Raw genomic sequence first — 18,365 nt, 5'->3', positions numbered from 1 at the left:
TACAATAATTCAAAATCGGAGAAATTTAAGTCAGTACTTTCCGACCAAGTAGATGCAGCAAGCGATCCTTCCTCATACGTTTGACGTCTTGCATATCCAGACCCATGTGGGGTAAGAACAGCCTGGTTTTGAGAGGAATCTCCGGATTCATCGGTATATAAATAATTATAGTTCTGTGTCGAATACCCCGATCGCCGTGTGCTATCACGCGCGTAATTATTTAAGAGAAAGGGATTGAAGATATTCGACTTGCACTAGAACAATCGATACAAGAACAAGATCAACAACAGAGAGTACATAATCCTCGTGGTGGTCCGATTGCAAATGTTATACGATCGGACTTTGCAGACTATTTTACTTCCCCGATTGGTTCGCTGCCTTGGCAAACTAATGCGCGATACGCATAATATAAATGAGTTAAAAATTAATAATACAACTGTAAATACATAACTATGTAGTATAATAGTTAATAAACTTTACTGGCACTTACCGAAATGTTGTCTTTCTTTTTCTTCCATGTTTTCAAAATTAGGTATTAGTATGGTACAAATTTCGCGCCAGGCCAATAGTTTCAGATTATTATTTTTGTAGTCATTTAAAGTTTTATCCCAAAGGACTACTCTTTCGTGAACTAATGGAATTAGTTCTTCGGGTTTTATTTCTTTCTCCATTTTCACACAACAAACAAAAACAGCGCGCGCAACCAACACGACGAATAAAACACGAATGGAGTGAGCAAGCAATGTGTAGCGATCTAGGAAGCGGGGCGGGGAGAGAGGTAACAACGCGCTCGAGTCGATAAGATGCACGACTAGTGTGAACAGCAACAAGAAGGCACCTATGCAAGCACGATTCGACGCGATTTTTAGTCTTACAACGGGCGCTGGCCCGTCGGATGGTTTTTTGAGTCGTATTAGACTAAAAATCGCGTCTCATCCAATGTGAACAGCTCCATATAAAGTGTATGGTGACCAGAGCATTCGACTTTTAGTCATATGCGACTTACGACTAGTGTGAACGGGCTGTGACCCTGTATTTTAATTGAAATATGTGTTTATTAGTCCCTCCCTTTTTTGGCGGGCAAAAAGACTGGTTCGGTCAATATATGTGGGATGTCTCTCTTCACTTGTAATATTCTCAAGCCTGTCCATTAGTTGCTCCATTGGAATTCTGAAATATACAATGTACCTATATTAATGTTAATCAAATGCATACCTTTCCAATTATAATAATAATAATATGAGTGTGAGGATTTACTGAAATATTATAAAGCAAGTATACATACATTTACAAAACACACCTATAATGGACCATTATATTGTAAAGTGTTGCACAAGCATATAACAGCTGTGATAGTCTAGTGGTTAGGACGTCCGCCTTCTAAACGGAGGTCGGGGGTTCGATCCCGGGCACGCACCTCTAACTTTTCGGAGTTATGGGCGTTTTAAGTAATTAAATGTCACTTGCTTGAACGGTGAAGGAAAACATCGTGAGGAAACCTACATACCTGAGAGTTCTCCATAATGTTCTAAAAAGTGTGAAGTCTACCAATGCACATGGCCAGCGTGGTAGACTATGGCCAAACCCTTCTCACTCTGAGAGGAGACCCGTGCTCTGTAGTGAGCCGGCGATGGGTTGATCATGATGATCATGATGATATTAGTAGTGACGCTTTCTCTGGGCTGTAATGTAGTGCTCTGTCAATGCCCAAGCTACGAAACGTGCCTTTAGGCTAAGTTCATATGGCCGCGCGGCACCGCGCGCCGCCGCGCGATGTTAGAGTTCACATGACAGGGTATATACGAGCGCCAGTCTGGCATTAACATTGATATACAATGGACGTGGAGGAGGCAATTTGCTTGTGGATTTTATATAGAAGACTGAGACGTCGCAGAAGACGACAAAGGCGATACTGGGTGCATCCAATATTAAGTGACAGACTTTCTTCAAGCCTGTTTGTCACCTTATACCCTGAGTTGAGGTTACATGAAGAAAATTTTTTTAATTATTTCCGTATGTCAGTTGCAACCTTTGATTTTTTATACGATTTCATTGAAAATGATTTAAAATCCAGTGAAAATGCTGTAAGATATTGCATATCACCAAAAGAAAAACTCATTGTAACATTGCGGTAAGTTAACTGTTTATTAATCATAATCACAGTAAAAATTATAAAAAATAAGAAATTATGAGCGAGGCTTCTTGGCAAATTAACTTTTAGTTTAATTGAACAGATCTAATTCTTGAGAATCTTCGTATGACGGGTCACAAGTAACATCACCCGGGGGTGATGTTACTTGCGATGAACTTGTGGGAGGTGAAGTGTATGAACTAGTTGTATAGCCATATTGTGTTGATTCTCTATCAGAGTACTGCATTGGGTTGCTATATTGAGAACTTTGAAATGAAGCATGATAGTTTCTGGGTGGTCGTTGTGAGCTATATGAAGTAGACGGGTAGTTAAAATCTTCAAGTGGCTGTGCTCGTGTAGCTTGGTATCGTTCTAATAAATTATAAATTTCAATTTTCAGTTTTAAACGCCGGTTTTCAGGAACTTTTTTTATTTCCCTAACCAATGAAAGACAAAATAATTTATCTTCATCGTCATCTTTCTTTTCTGCTGCATTATTATTTCGAGTATTTATGCTTTGTTGTAAAAGATTTGCAAAATGTTCATCGGCAGGGTGAAGTTTGAATTTTTTCCGGAGCACATTTTCTGTTGAAGCTTGAACGCCGCTGCTGTTAACTGCACTATCCAAATCAGGATTCTCTGTAACTTCCGCAACATCAAGGCTGTTGTCAGTTTTTCGTTTCTGGACAACTTGTTTAAGAAATGACAATCTTTGGAAATACGCAAATGAAGATGGTGTTGATGCTGAGGAACCGGACTTCAAATGTTTTGTTTTCTTAAGTTCTTTTACATAGGCATCTCGTAAATTTTTCCATTTTTTTTGCAAAATCGATCCTAGAAAGTAAATAATTAATTATTAGTTTTCATTGCAAAACTATTGAAAAATGTTGTACGATACGGGTGCATAAAGAGTCCTTATGACCTACTTTATGCAAATTGTACTTTGTGCACTTTATGCTCACGTGCCACACTGTAAACACTCGCTATGAATGTGTTTTCTTTGTAGCACTTATTCAGTAAAGATTTACTTAAAAGAAATAGACATAGACATAGAATTAGGAATAGGAATAGGAGTAGGCATAGGAGTAAGTAGGGGTAGGAATAGGTATGGGAATAGGAATTTGACGAGGAATAGGAGTAGGAATAGAAATGGAATATTTATCGTGGCACGTGAGCATATGCACTTTATGCTCGCGTGCCACACTGTAAACACTCGCTATGCTTGTGTTTTCACTGTAGCACTTATTCGGTAAAGATCTACTTTATGCACGTGTATCTTAAATAACTATTATGTTACAGGTACCTAGCAACTGGTTCTTCATTTGCAGAGTTACAATATGGTTATAAAATTGGCAAGTCTACGATATCGGGTATAATTAAGCAAGTGTGCCAAGTTTTATGGAGAAATTTAAAAACTTTGGTCATGAGTCCACCAACAAAAGAAATCTGGACACAAATATCTATACAATTTGAAAATAAAGCATATTTTCCAAATTGTGTTGGAGCGTTGGACGGCAAACACGTTCGTTTAATACAGCCACCAGAATCAGGATCAATGTATTACAATTACAAACACTTTTTCTCATTAGTTTTAATGGCTTTATGTGATGCTAACTATTGCTTCATATGGATAGACGTTGGAGCTTACGGAAAAGACAGTGATTCGGGTGTTTTCAAGGAAACGTCATTATTCAAAAAACTCTCAGAAAATTCGTTGAACTTACCAGAGCCTAGATCTATCACAAATAATGAGAGCGATGCATTTAAACTACCATACGTAATTGTAGCTGACGAGGCTTTCGCTATGACTAAAAATTTGATGAGACCCTATGGTGGTAAAATGTTGTCAAAAGAAAAAAATATATTTAACTACCGCCTTTCTTTAGCACGAAGGTATGTCGAATGTACATTTGGCATAATGTGTAACAAGTGGCGTATCTTACACCGGCCAATAGACGTGAAGATAGATTTTGCTGTTGATATCGTCAAAGCTATTTGTGTTTTACATAACTTGGTAAGGATGAGAGATGGTATAAATCAGGATGATATGATCAATCCAGCGCCATTACCTAATGTGAATCCAACTAACAGTGGACGAGCAATCCATGAAGTAGATAATATTCGAACTAAATTCACAAATTATTTTGTTACTGAAGGTAAATTAGATTGGCAAGATAAAATGGTGTAATAGGTACCTACCTATGATTTTATAAAACTTATTTTAAATAAATAAAACTAATTAAAAAAAAACTTACCCAAATTTTTCTTTTTTTCTTCGGAATCATCATTTTTGCAAAAAATTAAAACTAGTTCTTCCCAAGACCTTCTTTTTAATATTTTATTTGAATAATCCTTAGAGTTAAGATTCCAAATCGCATCTCTTTTTTCGATTTCGTCGATAAGCAAATCGATAGGCACAATGTCATCTTCGGTACTCATTGCATCGATCTATGTGTCTTTCCGTCTCAAGGCGCGCGGATCAACTGAACAGGTCGATACAGGTTTGAAATACTTGTGCCGCGCGGCAGCGCGCGGTTCTAGATCTTGCGCGCGGGTCAGAGCGCGCCGCGCGTTGGCGTGCGGTACCGCGCGGTAATGTAGACGATAATTATCGTTTATATTGATCTTGTGCCGCGCGGTTCGTAGTTCCGCGCGGTACCGCGCGGCCATATGAACTTAGCCTTAAGATACCCATTTGTCCTCTCCACACAGTTTCTCACTTGGCAAATGCCAATTTGTGTACTTTTCGGCAGAACTACTTGGTACAGCTTTCTGGAGTCATCATCCAAGTCTCTAGTGCATAGCCTGAGTCCCCTGTAAAATATTAATATTAAGTTAATGACGAGAGTGACATGTGCTACTTTTTATCCCGGAAAATCAAAGAATTTCCACAGGATTTAAAAAAACCTAAATCCACGCGGATGAAGTCGCGGGCATCAGCTAGTGAAGGAAGACACAGCCGGAGGGCCCAAAAAAAACTATTACTTTATAATTACTTTATTAAAATAAAATTAAAACTAATTTACAATACTAAATTTTGGATTTATTGCTACCCGATGTAACAAAAGAATCAGAATGAATTTTGGACGTTTACAATAATTAAGGAAAACTCCAATTTGGGTCGCAATGTCGCAATAGCTGACGCTGCCACACGTGTCTCTAGCAATATCGTAGAGTCGGCGCTCCACTTAGGGCTATGCGATATAACTAGCTAGTATCAAAATAAGATCTAGGTGTGTAACTCGTTTTATTTATATTTATGAATGATATTGGACTCTTGCCTGTTTTGCTCATATAAATGTTTTTTATTATAATCAGAGTGTTATTTTGTATTCCCAATAATGTGATATAGACTGGCCGATTAGATAATTAACTACTTTTGATAGAGAATTAACATCTTTCTTGCAAAAAATTGAAAGAATGGATATTTTTTTAAGGAAGATAGTATTATAAGTAAGTAAGATACCAGCTTGCGCCAAGTTATGTTATGGTAAATTATGAATTTTAAATATGAATTAGCGGTGGACTGTATCTAGAAATAGGCAAATATAGCAACCGTGGTGCAAATGAAATAAGAAAGGATTCTTGGGTCTGAAGGAACAGCACGCTTACTTGAAATCTGCCTTTGAAGATCTTCCAGTAATGGCCGACGTTATTTTTCGTTTTCTTCTCCTTCACGTCCAGATTCATCACAGTTCATTTATTCAGAGGCACAAACATAAATGATAAGGTCCCAAGGGGATCTTACTGAAGCACAATTAGGGTAAGTTACGTTATTTTACATACTTATTTTAAAGTTCAATGAACGGCCATTACTTTCGTTCCGCGCGTACTTGATACGTCCCGAGAAGCAGTGTTATTTTTTCTTAATGTATGTGGCGTCTCACGTGACACCTCTGGCTTCTAGCGCATTTGTCTTGAAAGGCGCTTGTGTCTTCGCAGTCTTAGTTTTAGTTTTATGTTTTTGGGTTTAGGGAAGTAGGAAAAAGGAAGCACCAGGTAACAAGTATTTTTTAAATAATCACATAGATAAGTGATTAGTATTGTCCAATTCTACTATCATACAGACGTTTCATATTCTCTTTAACTTCAGAGTTATTAAATATAAATTGGTCATGAACACGTCCTGGGTATCTGGCATTTATATTTATGATGCGGCAATCAACATCCACAACCTGTAACAACATACTTTAATCATTAGCTCTATCGCTATCATCGTTGGAGAAGGAGAGCCACGGCGTATAGATGGACAAGATGGAGTAATGACTGATTGATTTGAGTGGGGTGCTGGAGATTCAAAAGTTTGATTAATTACAGAATTAATGGAAGGCGGAATCAAAATTTCTTCGGACGATTCAGAATTTCTCCCGCAACACATACAGCTACTTTCAAATTTCTTTTTTGAGCTTCATTCAAGCATCTGGGTCAATGACGGTTGGCGTAGAATTTTGACGGTTTTGTCTTTTTTACAAACGGATTTATACAGCTGCCAAGGTGGTGTGACGGTAGCTAAGTTGCTATTTGTTTTAAGTGCAGTGAAGGCTGGAGTCGCCTGGAAATGCTTTTGCACATCTGCATATCGTATATTTTGCCAACCATCTGAATTGAATCTTTGGCAACTGACTCCTTGTTTGACTGAGGTCTCCTCGGCCTTCGAATTTTCGCTTTAGTTTCCTTAGTTCCAGGAGCAAAGTCTTCAAATTGCTCCTCAATTTGGTCTTCAGCGTCTATTGCTGGTTCATCTACAAGAGGTGGAGGGATTCAAGTGTCTTCTTTATCGTCATCGTTTGGGTGTGATAGTATAGAAAACGTGTCACAAGAATGAGCTGAAGGAACACATTGTTTTCTTTGGTTAACTAATCGGTTTACATTGTCATTTGATCATAATATATTTAATTTCAACGAACTCTGGACTTCATCATAACAGAAGAGAAATTAGAAGGAACGTTCGCCTACTTAGACGATGTAACCGTACGGCTGCGGCAAAGATCAAAGGGATCATGACCACAATCTAAAACGCTTTATGGACGCCGCTAATAAATTTCATTTAACTCTAAACGAACAGAAGAGTGTTTTCAATAAGACTAAAATCAACTTGCTTGGATATACTGTTGAAAATAATACAATCAGTCCTGACCCGGAAAGACTAATTATATATATATATAAAGATTAATTATACAATATATATTAATCATCTGCATCATTTGGCATAACTGCTCATGGTGACCAGATGGTGACTTCTTGCAAATGAGGCAGTAATACGCCCTCTGGATAGGAACTATAGTTAGTTATAATTAATATGTCTTGTACTGTAACTAGTTGTATTGGTAGGATATGATATAGCATACGGTAAGATTTAGTATATAGTTTATATAAGTTACTAGGGTGTAAGTCAGCATGTTCTGTTTACATTGTAATCCCGTTTTTCAGTCACCGTCTGGCACCATCTGGTCGCCGCAGCGTCACCGCTTGTCACCGTGTCACCGTTCTGCGAGTGGTGACATGCGGTGACAGGTTGGTGCCAGGGTGGTGACAAAACGGTGACTCCTTGTAAGAAAGGCTTAGCGTAACGGCTAGCGGCTTAAACGGCTACGCAGCTCGCCTACGGCTTAGGTAATAAATACAGTTTGCTAGTTATGTATAAACGAGCACTGGGGTTAAAAAAAAAAAAACCCCTAATAGTGTGTAAATATGTAAACAAGTGGATATAGTGAAAGTAAAAAAAAAAAAAACCCCAGTATCTCGTAGTAGGGTTAACTATAGGTTAGTTTTTCATCTCATAGTAGTTAAGCAGGCAGATAATAACAGAAGGAATACATATATAATAACAGTAGGTAAGCGATTTGTCTGTATCAGGGAGCGTATCGGCGCGCGACTGAATAGGATTAAATGTTAATAGTTGAATTTTCTGTAGTTGCAAGGATGTTGCAGAATAAATAGCAACAGGGTAAAATGGGCCGTTTTAGTGGGTAGGTCGGGGTATCCCGAGAGTCCCACATACCCTGCCTAGACGTGCTCCCTTGTAATGAGGGAGTAGGTCCAGACGGGGATGCGTAAATGCATTTCCACCAGCGGGGAAAAAAAAAAAAAAAACATGTTTTGTTGCGTTATAAAATCGTTCATCCGTGGTACTTTTGCTGATTACCGGACTATGACATCTCTTGGAAGCGGTCCTGCTACTAGACATCAAAGGTTGATTTAGCTTGACTTTATTCTTTAAAAATAAGTGACTCACGTAGTAAAGAATTAATTAAACTTCGTGGTAAAATTAAGGGGAAGCTAACTATATTTCAAAATTATTTGAATACCTTAAGGCGGAATCACACTTCGTTACGTGTTATGCAGCAACGCCGTATTCGTCCAAATATTTGTTATGTGAGCGAACAACAAACATGCTATCCACACTTGGTGCTGATGTGCCAAATATATGTATTATGTCGCATGTTTGGTTTGACTTTTGGTTTGGGATACATTGCATTTGTATATGCCCGACAAAAAAGCATCCATAAACTCGTAGGCGAATCATGAAGGACTGAAAACTTGATGCACCTGCACCTGATACTTCGGACTTCTTAACCTTAGTTTTATATCCTCTGTACATTTTCATTTTCAGTTCTTTCACAGTACATGTTGGTTCTCCCATATTATTTTTTATTTCAATCCAGGCATCATTAACCATTGTTTTCACGTTGTGGCCACCATTCTTTGGGTCCCAGGTGCAAGGCTGTTTCAATTCCAGAAATCGCATTACTGTGTCGTTTGTCCACTCCATTGCCGCACACACAGTCAAGCAAGACACGATCGTCCTAAGCAAGCGAACGCAAGTGACTAAGGGAACGAAGTCTGGCAGTCGACACACATATTCGTCTTGTTCGTGTCCTTTGAAGTGTGCGTAAAAACCGACAAGAGGACGGATAAGCATATTTGTTAAAGTCAAAGTCAAAACGTTTATTCAAAGTAGGTAAAAAAAAATTTTTTACGCGAACTTAAAACTAAAGGCTTTGTCAGACAGGATGCGTATTTTAGCGCTGCGTAGTAGCGTTATAGCGTCCCGTTTTAACGTCGCGCGAGGCTTCGTCAAACAGAACGCTTTAGCGCGCGTTAGGGCACTGACTCGACGACACCGCGCCGCCATTTCGCCATTCGCCAAAGCGTAGTGCAGATCGATAGCAGTGTGAAGAGTTTGTTCGTTATGGAGATGTCGAGTGATTCAGATGTGGAAGAATTATTACTTTTATATGCTTTATCACGGTCACAGAGAAAAAGAGTATGGGTGCACGACATCAATCAAAAGAGAAAGAATTTAGGAGAGTATCATCGTTTGTGTCGTGAGCTTGCATCACATGAAGATCGTTTTTTTACATACTTTCGTATGTCTCAAGATTTATTCGAAGAACTACATGAACTGCTCATCCCAAAAATAAGCAAATGTACCACAAACTGGAGGACACCTATTTCTACAAGAGAAAGACTTGTAATCTGTCTAAGGTAAGAAATATTTATTTTTTTAAATACATGTTCATTGCGTTATTATTATGAAAATCAATCAAAATCAGCTGAGTTGTAATCAGAAGTCGATGCTCCAAAATTAGTTACATGTAGAATATCGATTTCGCGTAGTGGTTGACGTAGCTGCTCAGGCTGTTGCAGGTATGATGAAGTACTGTTAGATAAATCTATAACAGCTACTGGGGATGAATCTTCGGGAACAGAATTGGGTACTGCATAGCAGACGGAGTCTTCGGTACTAATAATGGAATAGTGTGGTGAATTCAATATCTGGACGTTTTCTTGCAGTTCCTCTGTTTCTATGCTTGCAAATAACTTGGCTAGTTCTACTTTGGCTTTTATCTGTTTGTCTTTGGAAAAACTTTTAAATGTTTGGGCATAACTTTGGAATAGGTGATCTATGGCATCATACTCTTGTTTTTTCTTATTTTGAAGAAAATTTATAACTTTATCCATTTCGCTGTCAGTTTTTTTAATTTTCTTAGCTCGTGAACTATTTGTGTCATTTGTTTGGGGCGTCTCTAGCGGAGGTGTTTCTGGCGGGGGTGCGCTTTGTGTTCTTGGTGGAGGTGTCTGTGGTGGAGGCGTCTCTGGAGATTGAGTTTCTATAGCTGACGATGTTTCTGGTGTAGGTTCTCGAATATTTGAAGTTCTTTCTCGATCTGTCAGAGTTGAGTCAAGGAACTGTAACTGGGAAGCCCAAGGCCATTTTGTAAATTTTTTTGCAGCTTGTCCTGTAGTACCTGCAACCTCTTTTTTGTATCTCATATAATTGTCCCTCAAGCTCTTCCATTTTTTTTTAGCTACTTCACCTATAAAATAAACATAAATTGTATTATTTTGTTTCAGGTACTTAGCTACGGGTGATTCACATCAGACCATAGCCTTCTCCTTCCGAGTAGGTCGTTCAACAGTCGGTGGTATTGTAAAAGAAGTCTGTACAGAAATCTGGAATACATTACAACCAGAATATATGCCATCGCCTACTGAAGAGACATGGAAACAATCAGAGAAGGGTTATAGGGAAACCTGGAACTTCCCGAATTGTGTCGGTAGTATTGATGGGAAACATGTCTCTATAAAGTGTCCCCAAAATAGTGGATCAGAATATTTTTGCTACAAGAAGTTTTTTTCTGTAGTTCTTCTTGCTATAGTCGATCCATGTTACAAATTCACCGTCATAGATGTCGGTAGTTACGGGCGGCAAAGTGATAGTGGTATATTCGAGAACTCAATATTTTATCGGCAATATATCCACGGAAAATCTCTGCTGCCAGATAAACCTCTTCCAGGCACCGAGGAGCCCGTACCTCATGTACTTATCGGCGACGAAGGTTTTGCTTTAAAAACATATTTGATGCGTCCATTCCCAAGAGCCTTAGCCACACAAGACGAAAGAAAAACAAATTTTAATAAAAGACTTTGCAGGGCACGTCGGGTGGTTGAAAATACATTCGGAATATTAGCACAAAAATGGCGCATTTTTTTACGACCTATTGACTGTGATGTGGACACATCAATTGATATTATTAAAGCTGCATGTTGTTTACATAATTACTTGCGAACAAAACAAGGTACAGCGATATTAACTCCGGAGTCGGAAGACGAAAACGCACCTATGCGTGCTTTAATAACTCATCGTCCAACAAATAGAAGATCAACGACTGCAGCATTCGAAACTCGTGAACAATTTGTGTCTTATTTTAATCAATAAACGAATTTTTTTACTTACCAGTTTCATTAATTTCTTTTCCGATTTGTGCCCACAATTTTGCCTTCATTGATATATCTTTATATGAACTATCCTTCGTATTATATAAGCATGGATATTTTCTAACCAATTCTATCAAATTTTCGATCATTATGCAGTATTTTATTATTATTTTACGCCTATTCACTCCGACGCTAAAATAAAATTTGTAAAAAAATACAACACCCGACGTTAAAAGCGTCCTAACGCCGCGACAGAGCGTTGCGTACTGCTAGCGCCGGCGCTCTGTTTGACGGTATTGTACGATGGTAGTACAACACATCTTAGCGTCATAGCGCGGCGTCAAGTTAACGCTCTGACGCGCGCTAAGTACGCGTCCTGTCTGACAAAGCCTTAAAGCTACGAGGGTTCCAAACGCGCACAGGTCTGAGAAGTTATTCGCGCTTATGCGTTATGCGTGTGAATAATAAAAATTTTATTAGAAGAAAGACAAATTACGACTACACAAAGTCGATATTAAGCATTCCATATCAAAGAATATGTAAACTCAAACGAGTTCCTGTCAAAGACCTCGTGAACCCGATCGGGTGTTGAGGAACGAGTGACGGCGGTGTTAAGACTCCGCAGCGCCGTGTAAAAGGACTGTTTAGCGTCATCGATACTCGAGTAACGCTTCTGAACCGTATTCTCGGTGTGTTCCAAAGACCTTTCACTGAAATCACACGCATTCATCATGCGCGCGATATACAGCGAAATCAAACGACTATTGATGTTAACGTGAACACCAACTGAAGGAAAACGCTTCTCTAGTGACAGTGAAGCGAGGCATATTAGTAAATAAGTTGCGGATCTCATCGCGTCCAGCAGTGGTCGTGAAGCGAATGTTACCCGCAGCTGCGATCATATCCGACAGCACATTCTTGTCGACATATTGGTGAGTGAGCAGTAAATTATGTTGATCTGCCCAATTTGTGTAACCACCCGGTGGATCCACTACCATATTGACCGAAGAACTGTGCGGTCGAGCTGCCATAGAAGCAGTGATGTTGCGCAGCGTAGTATCCATACGAGTAGTACACTCATTTTTGTCTTTAACGACGTTAACTCCGCTTTAGTTTTCTCGAGACACAACTCTCGCGCAAGACGCAACCTTTTCTCCTTCCTATACACCTCAACAGGAACAGTATCGCAAATAGTAAGTGAAATTGCACGCCTGGTCAGTGACTCAGGTCCGGATGACACAGGAGACCCAGGTACCAACGGATCTGGTCCTGAAGAAGAAGGGGATGATCCTATTTGACTGAGTGCGATAGAACCAGATGAACTAGTCTGAGGGACAGGTGAAACTGGTACCAGTGCTGATGATGTTGATGGACGAGGTGATCTTGCCTCTGCTCTGTCCAATAAGCTGGAATTATCTGCTACGGTTTGCACTTCCTTGTGAGGTGTGGATGAAGGTCTTCTTTTTCGTGATACCTACACTACGAGAGCGAGCGCGTGATTTTGAACGTTCGGAACGTGCCGGTCCAAGACCGCTTTTGCTACGGGTGATTATGGTCGCCTCTTCAGTACGAGGCACGTTCTCGTCTGAAATTTTTCATACGGACAAGAGAACTCTTACCGATTCGACGTAGCGTTCAAGATGGTCGGCACGACCTTCCGCGACGATACTGTTTGAAGTGTTTAGAATTGAACAAAAATCGATTAAATGAGTCGTCGAAAACAATCTACCGTTCTCAACCAAAGAATGAAGAATTTGGAAAATCTCTTCTTTGGCGTACTTATCGTAAATGTCCTTTGAACAAAGCAAAAGCGCGATCAGATTTGATTCCATTACGAATAAAGCAAATATAGACGAATGGTCCACACTTCGTCGTATGCGGCCGGATAGTGCGCATAACAAATAACACATAACGAAGTGTGGTTCCGCCATTAGATAAATGTGACCACATAAACGAAACTCAATACAACGAACTTGAATGCCGGCTGAGTAAAATTGAGTCTACAGAATGATTTCGATTTTCAGACGGAGCTCGCGTTATTGACGGACGTTACTGTTAGCGCACTTATAATAATTAATTATCTCTGACAGAAGTCACGTAATGTGTTGCATCACTATCTTGAATCGATTGGTATAAAAGCGAGAGTTTGATGATTCTTAAGGCAGTCTGTGTTCAACCACAAACTCATTCGACTATTAAATGCTTTTGTGTTTAGGTCGCCGTTCTGATTGAGTGGTTTCAATAGCAATTGTGCCCTAATCAAGTTAATATTTCAGTAAGGTTATTATGAAAGGCAAAACTCTCGATAAGCCGCTGTGTGTCGTGGTTAATATTTAACTTCACTTCTGGTATGTTTATATTACCTTTCTGTTTCTTGAGCGTGAAGAATTTGACACAAAATATATTTCATTAGTGGCTGAATGAAGCACGTGCTAGATTTTCAACAGAAGATAGAGATAATACAGCCAGCAAATAATCTACAAGAGCCTAGACTTTAATTAGTGGAGGCGCATCACGCCGGGTTTGAGTTATTCATTGATTTAAACACTTGTTTAATTTGCTTTAGTTTTAGTTTTAATTAAGTAATTATAGTTTACAAAACGAGAATCACATATTATTTTATATCTTCCAACAAGAGAAAAAAACAAAGAGCCGAACACAAACGTCAGTGTACGTCCCAGAGCGGCGACCCCCTCCGCTCCACAATTTCGCCACAGAGTAAATTGACTCCAGATGTTTGCGCGCACAATTAGTTACTATTAATCTTGGGCGTGGTTATTGTAAGAAGACAAAATAAAAGATTGTACAAGTAAATAAACTGTTTTATTCAGGGAAAAATACCCTCGAAATCAAAAGTTATATTTACCGTTTCTCATTACTTATTTACTTTTTAAATAATTTATTATTCCTTTTAAGAAGAGCGAAAGGCTAAGGGCCTATTCAGTGCGACGCGGATGACCTACGCGGACGTCCGCGACGGACGGTAAAATGTATGAAACCTTAACAGCGCGTTCAGAGCGACGCGGAGCTGTCCGCGTTGCGGAGAGCTATCCGCGCGCGGTCGTAATCGCTCCGCGCCGCTCCTCCGCGCCGCGGATGTCCGCGGGCGGACGGTGCTTGGTTCTAATGTATTTGTTCAGTGCTCGGCGGACAGTCGCGCGGAGCGGACGTAAGGTACTGTCGATGTCATGGCGGCTGTGTCAAATGTGCAAACCGAGAGGGTCATACAAGAAGTACGACTTCGACCATGCCTTTGGAATCTCCGCGATAGTTTATATAAAAATAAAGACGCGAAATTAAAGGCATGGATAGATGTTTGCGAAGCTGTTTGTCCGAATTTCGGAGATAGTTCAGGTGAAGAAAAAAAACAAATCGGTAAGTAATGTTTATTGAAACATCTGTGTTATCTAATAAATATAACTATTTTGCCAAGGTACAGATCCTTCATTTGAGACAAAGTAATTTGCAAAATTATCTCTTATTGTATTGCCCGATCGTGTACTGTCATTAATGCGAGCATTGTAATCTGTAAATCCAGCTACAATCATAGCGTCTTCTTCCGTATAACCATCGCGTACTCTAATGAAATTGTGTAAAATGCAGCACGCTTTGATTAAAATTTGTGCAAATAGCCGGGTCCACACCGGACGATCCATCGCGCTCCGATCGCGCGCGGCAGCAGCGCGATCCAAAGATGCAGGCGGTGTGGACGTGCCGCGCGCGATCCATGCGCACGTATTGGAGCGCGCGCTCCCTACCTCGCGCGATCCGTGTGCGGTCGGTTTTTGTGCCAGCCTCAAAGGTGCCTCAGTTGCGTGATGCGCGCGGTGTGGACGGTTGTGTTGGTTCGCGCGATCCACCTCGCCATGGACATCTCAGAAAGTCGCCGTTTGATATCGCTTTATAAAGAATTTAAATGTTTATGGGATCCCAAAGATTCTAATTACACCAATAGAGGTGTTAGAGATGATGCTTGGTGTCAGATTTCTCGTGAAATGGGGAATAAGTCGATCGAGAACCTAAAGAAAAAAATGCGATCTCTGGCGGGAGGCTACAGAAGGGAGAAACACAGAGAGAAGCAAAGCCGTATAACTGGATCCGGTAAGAAAACAAAGCTACTTTTTATCTGTAGGTATTAAAATTATATATTTTATTATAAGTAATTACATCATAATATTTACTGTGGATTTCACGTGATTTCGCTTTTTACATTTAAGCTGTTAGAAATACACGTGGTTATTTTAATGAGTAACTTGTTTATTTCAGGTGCTCAAGATACATATAAATCAAAGTGGTTTGCGTATGATGACTTCGACTTTATGGCGGATAAAAATGAACCCGGAACCACACGCGATACATTGGAACATATTGTGAGCTATTAGTTTACTGATATTCATTTTGCCAAACTATTGTATGGTTTGTAACAAAGTGTCTTGCTAAGTGGGACCGTATTGTAGTGGCATTTTCTGTTGCTCTTCTTGGTACGACGGCCATCGGTTGTAGCGATTGTGATGGCGGTTCATTTCGCCAGCTTCCAGGTATTACATCTCCATTCTCCTGTACTGTATCAAACGTTCCTGGCGATATAAAGTTAGGATTACTGCGTAAGTAGTTATATAGATGAACCGTTGCCAGCACGACTTTAGTCGCAGTTTCTGGTTCCAAAAGCATAGGTTTACGCAGGACTCTGTAGACAGAACTAAGTACTCCAAACGCGTTTTCAACTACTCTACGTGCTCTTGACAGTCGGTAGTTGAAAATTCTTTCACAAGAACCCCTTTCCCGTGTACCATCGTATGGTTTCATAGTATAATCATTAAGCTGAAAAGCTTTATCACCTAGTATATAATAGGGTACCTCAATTTTATAGGGAACTTGCAATATCTCCGGTGGAGGAATATTTAGCTCTTTTTTTTCAAGTTTTTTATATAAATTTGTGCTTTTGAACACGCCTCCATCTGATATTCTGCCTTTAGTCCCAACATTCACATACAGGAACCTATAATTTGCATCTACTAATGCAAAAAGAACAATACTAGGAAATAATTTGTAATTATCAAAGTCGTTGCCACTATTAAAAGGCGATTGTATAGCGACGTGTTTGCCGTCCATCGCTCCTATCACGTGTGGGAAATTCCACTTATTCTCGAATTGCTGAGAAACTGTACGCCATTCTTCTTTAGTTGACGGCACCTGAAAATAAAGGAGATCTTAATTATAATATAAAGCTGAAAATAAGAATAAGCAGTAAATAGTAATAATAATTGTTGTTACAGGTAGAATCTGATACGACTGATGGGGAACTTGAAGTTAATACTACAGTGAGCGAAAACGAGAACAGTAACATTACTAGTGACACACAACCGGAGAGAGCCAACCACCACACAGATCAGAGTAGAGAGCAGAATGATCAGAATGCACAATCCAGTGTCCAAACAACAAATAAAAGAACAAAAAAAAGAAAGAAAACTACTTCTAATAATGCAGATGACATATCAGATGAAACTCTTTCAGAGGCTTTCCAACTTCTGCAACAATGTGCTCAGCCACCACAACCGGAAACTGATTCTTACATTGCTTTCGGGCAGTATATATCTACTGAATTGCGGAAATATGATGCAGTAACATTAGTTAATGTCAAAAATGCTATATGCCAAGTTATTTTTCAAGCTGACACAGGAAGATATGGGGATAGCAATTATGGATATTACACTAATTCATACCCTGGCACACCAATAGCATCCACTTCATCACAGTCCCAGTCTCTACAACCTCAAAATTATCCAGCTCCAATTCCACAGACATCACCGTCTGCTCATCTAGCCTCCAATTCATCGCAGTCCCAGTTTCTGAAACCTCAGGATTATTCACTTCCACAGTCACCACCGAATTAAATAAGTACCTACCTATATCATGTTTTCAAAAAATAATTAATAATTGTAAACATGTTACTTCTTTAAATTATGATTGTAATACACTACTTTTTTATTGAGTAATAAAGTATGGTTTTACTTACCTTTACATAATCATTTAACAGGTCAATGATGGCTTCACAAACTTCAGGAATAATTATCGATATAGACTGTTTGGAAATGCGGAACAGATACTGCAAACTGACGTACGAATCTCCAGTTGCTAAAAATCTCAATGTTAGTAATAATCTTTCCTTCACAGTAATGGCATCTCTATAATTTGTATCATTCTTTCTTAGCTTGTTATTTAATAATGAACACAATATCTCAAATTGATTAGCATTCATTCTTGCAAAATTGTGTTCAACTTTATCTGACACTAACTCTGCGTACAGCTGAGTCCCAGATTCCAAGCGATTTTTGTAAATTTGTTTCACCCAAAACCGTCGTTTTCTTTTTTGTGATTTTTTGCGCAAGCATTTAAGCAAAATAAAAGTTACTGCTGCAACGGCAAGACGCCGCCGTTGTACGTGTGACTCCATATCGTACAAGAGTTAGACTGGCTGAATCACGGATCGCCTTAGGATCGCTTGGAGCGCATATTTGGGATCGCAAGTTTCCAAGAGTGGATCGGCATAACACGATCCACGATCCACGCTCCGCGATCCTGGATCGCGGATCGCGGGATCGATGGATCGTCCGGTGTGGACCCGGCTAATGATGTTGATACATTGATAGATCTTTGGAATATTGCAAATTTGTTTGTCAATATACCAAAACTCGATTCTATGTATCGGCGCGCACGACTTAACCTGTAATTAAATATATGGACGAAGTATAGTATTGGAAATGCCAAAAGCTGCGTCTGCTACAATGACATGTGGCTGTGGGTTGATAGATGTGCCTGGTAATAATTTTGGAGGTGGCAAATTTAGATCATCTCGTTCAAGTCTATGAAATAACGAACTTTTCTTGAACACATTAGCGTCTGCTTCGCTGCCACAAGCCCCTACATTTACATAGGTAAAACAGTAATTGGCATCACACATTGCAAGTAAAATAATAGAATAAAATTGCTTATGGTTGAAAAATACGGACCC

At 39.5% G+C, this 18,365-nt stretch overlaps 5 protein-coding genes across 6 annotated transcripts; 3 read left to right on the top strand and 2 right to left on the bottom strand.

Annotated features, from left to right (window-relative positions):
- Nucleotides 1–1,835: 1,835 nt before the first annotated feature.
- LOC117994421 (uncharacterized) lies at nt 1,836–4,385 on the top strand. The gene is made up of 2 exons (XM_034982333.2): nt 1,836–2,131; nt 3,431–4,385. Exons 1-2 carry the CDS (start codon nt 1,836–1,838, stop codon nt 4,317–4,319), a joined length of 1,185 nt encoding a protein of 394 aa, XP_034838224.1. The 3' UTR covers nt 4,320–4,385.
- LOC138404187 (uncharacterized) lies at nt 2,128–4,570 on the bottom strand. Its single transcript, XM_069507592.1, has 2 exons — nt 4,387–4,570; nt 2,128–2,965 (listed from the first exon to the last, which is right to left on the bottom strand). Exons 1-2 carry the CDS (start codon nt 4,568–4,570, stop codon nt 2,223–2,225), a joined length of 927 nt encoding a protein of 308 aa, XP_069363693.1. The 3' UTR covers nt 2,128–2,222.
- Nucleotides 4,571–9,105: 4,535 nt separating this feature from the next.
- Nucleotides 9,106–11,375, top strand: LOC117994160 (uncharacterized). Its single transcript, XM_034982051.2, has 2 exons — nt 9,106–9,619; nt 10,490–11,375. Exons 1-2 carry the CDS (start codon nt 9,324–9,326, stop codon nt 11,352–11,354), a joined length of 1,161 nt encoding a protein of 386 aa, XP_034837942.1. The 5' UTR covers nt 9,106–9,323; the 3' UTR covers nt 11,355–11,375.
- Nucleotides 11,376–15,171: 3,796 nt separating this feature from the next.
- On the top strand, nt 15,172–17,328 carry LOC138404182 (uncharacterized). The gene is made up of 3 exons (XM_069507579.1): nt 15,172–15,454; nt 15,620–15,723; nt 16,630–17,328. The coding sequence occupies exons 1-3, from the start codon at nt 15,172–15,174 to the stop codon at nt 17,245–17,247; spliced, it is 1,005 nt and encodes a 334-aa protein (XP_069363680.1). The 3' UTR covers nt 17,248–17,328.
- Nucleotides 15,716–17,981, bottom strand: LOC138404173 (uncharacterized). 2 transcript variants are annotated; one of them, XR_011238212.1, is made up of 3 exons: nt 17,370–17,509; nt 17,077–17,202; nt 16,406–16,546 (listed from the first exon to the last, which is right to left on the bottom strand). XR_011238212.1 is itself a non-coding variant. In XM_069507549.1 (2 exons), the coding sequence occupies exons 1-2, from the start codon at nt 17,805–17,807 to the stop codon at nt 15,737–15,739; spliced, it is 1,248 nt and encodes a 415-aa protein (XP_069363650.1). In that variant the 5' UTR covers nt 17,808–17,981; the 3' UTR covers nt 15,716–15,736. The 2 variants fall into 2 exon arrangements, 1 of the variants encoding a protein (XP_069363650.1); XM_069507549.1 differs by lacking the exon at nt 17,077–17,202 and having other exon boundaries at nt 15,716–16,546; nt 17,370–17,981.
- Nucleotides 17,982–18,365: the final 384 nt, after the last annotated feature.

This window comes from Maniola hyperantus, chromosome 26 (assembly GCF_902806685.2).
Source record: "Maniola hyperantus chromosome 26, iAphHyp1.2, whole genome shotgun sequence".
NCBI lineage: Eukaryota > Metazoa > Arthropoda > Insecta > Lepidoptera > Nymphalidae > Maniola > Maniola hyperantus.
Note: the sequence above shows the minus strand (reverse complement) of the source record. Positions and strands in the feature narration are given on the sequence as shown.

Bases quoted from the DNA above. Each gene is read 5' to 3' on its own strand.
- LOC138404173 (XM_069507549.1), bottom strand. From the start codon at position 17,807: ATGGAGTCACACGTACAACGGCGGCGTCTTGCCGTTGCAGCAGTAACT. The intron at 16,547-17,369 runs GTAAGTAAAACC...CTTTATTTTCAG, and splicing joins TGTTAAATGATTATGTAAAG to GTGCCGTCAACTAAAGAAGA.
- LOC138404187 (XM_069507592.1), bottom strand. From the start codon at position 4,570: ATGAGTACCGAAGATGACATTGTGCCTATCGATTTGCTTATCGACGAA. The intron at 2,966-4,386 runs GTAAGTTTTTTT...TTTACTTTCTAG, and splicing joins AGAAAAAAAGAAAAATTTGG to GATCGATTTTGCAAAAAAAA.
- LOC117994160 (XM_034982051.2), top strand. From the start codon at position 9,324: ATGGAGATGTCGAGTGATTCAGATGTGGAAGAATTATTACTTTTATAT. The intron at 9,620-10,489 runs GTAAGAAATATT...ATTTTGTTTCAG, and splicing joins AGACTTGTAATCTGTCTAAG to GTACTTAGCTACGGGTGATT.
- LOC117994421 (XM_034982333.2), top strand. From the start codon at position 1,836: ATGGACGTGGAGGAGGCAATTTGCTTGTGGATTTTATATAGAAGACTG. The intron at 2,132-3,430 runs GTAAGTTAACTG...ATTATGTTACAG, and splicing joins AAACTCATTGTAACATTGCG to GTACCTAGCAACTGGTTCTT.
- LOC138404182 (XM_069507579.1), top strand. From the start codon at position 15,172: ATGCGCGCGGTGTGGACGGTTGTGTTGGTTCGCGCGATCCACCTCGCC. The intron at 15,455-15,619 runs GTAAGAAAACAA...TGTTTATTTCAG, and splicing joins AAGCCGTATAACTGGATCCG to GTGCTCAAGATACATATAAA. The intron at 15,724-16,629 runs GTGAGCTATTAG...TTGTTGTTACAG, and splicing joins GCGATACATTGGAACATATT to GTAGAATCTGATACGACTGA.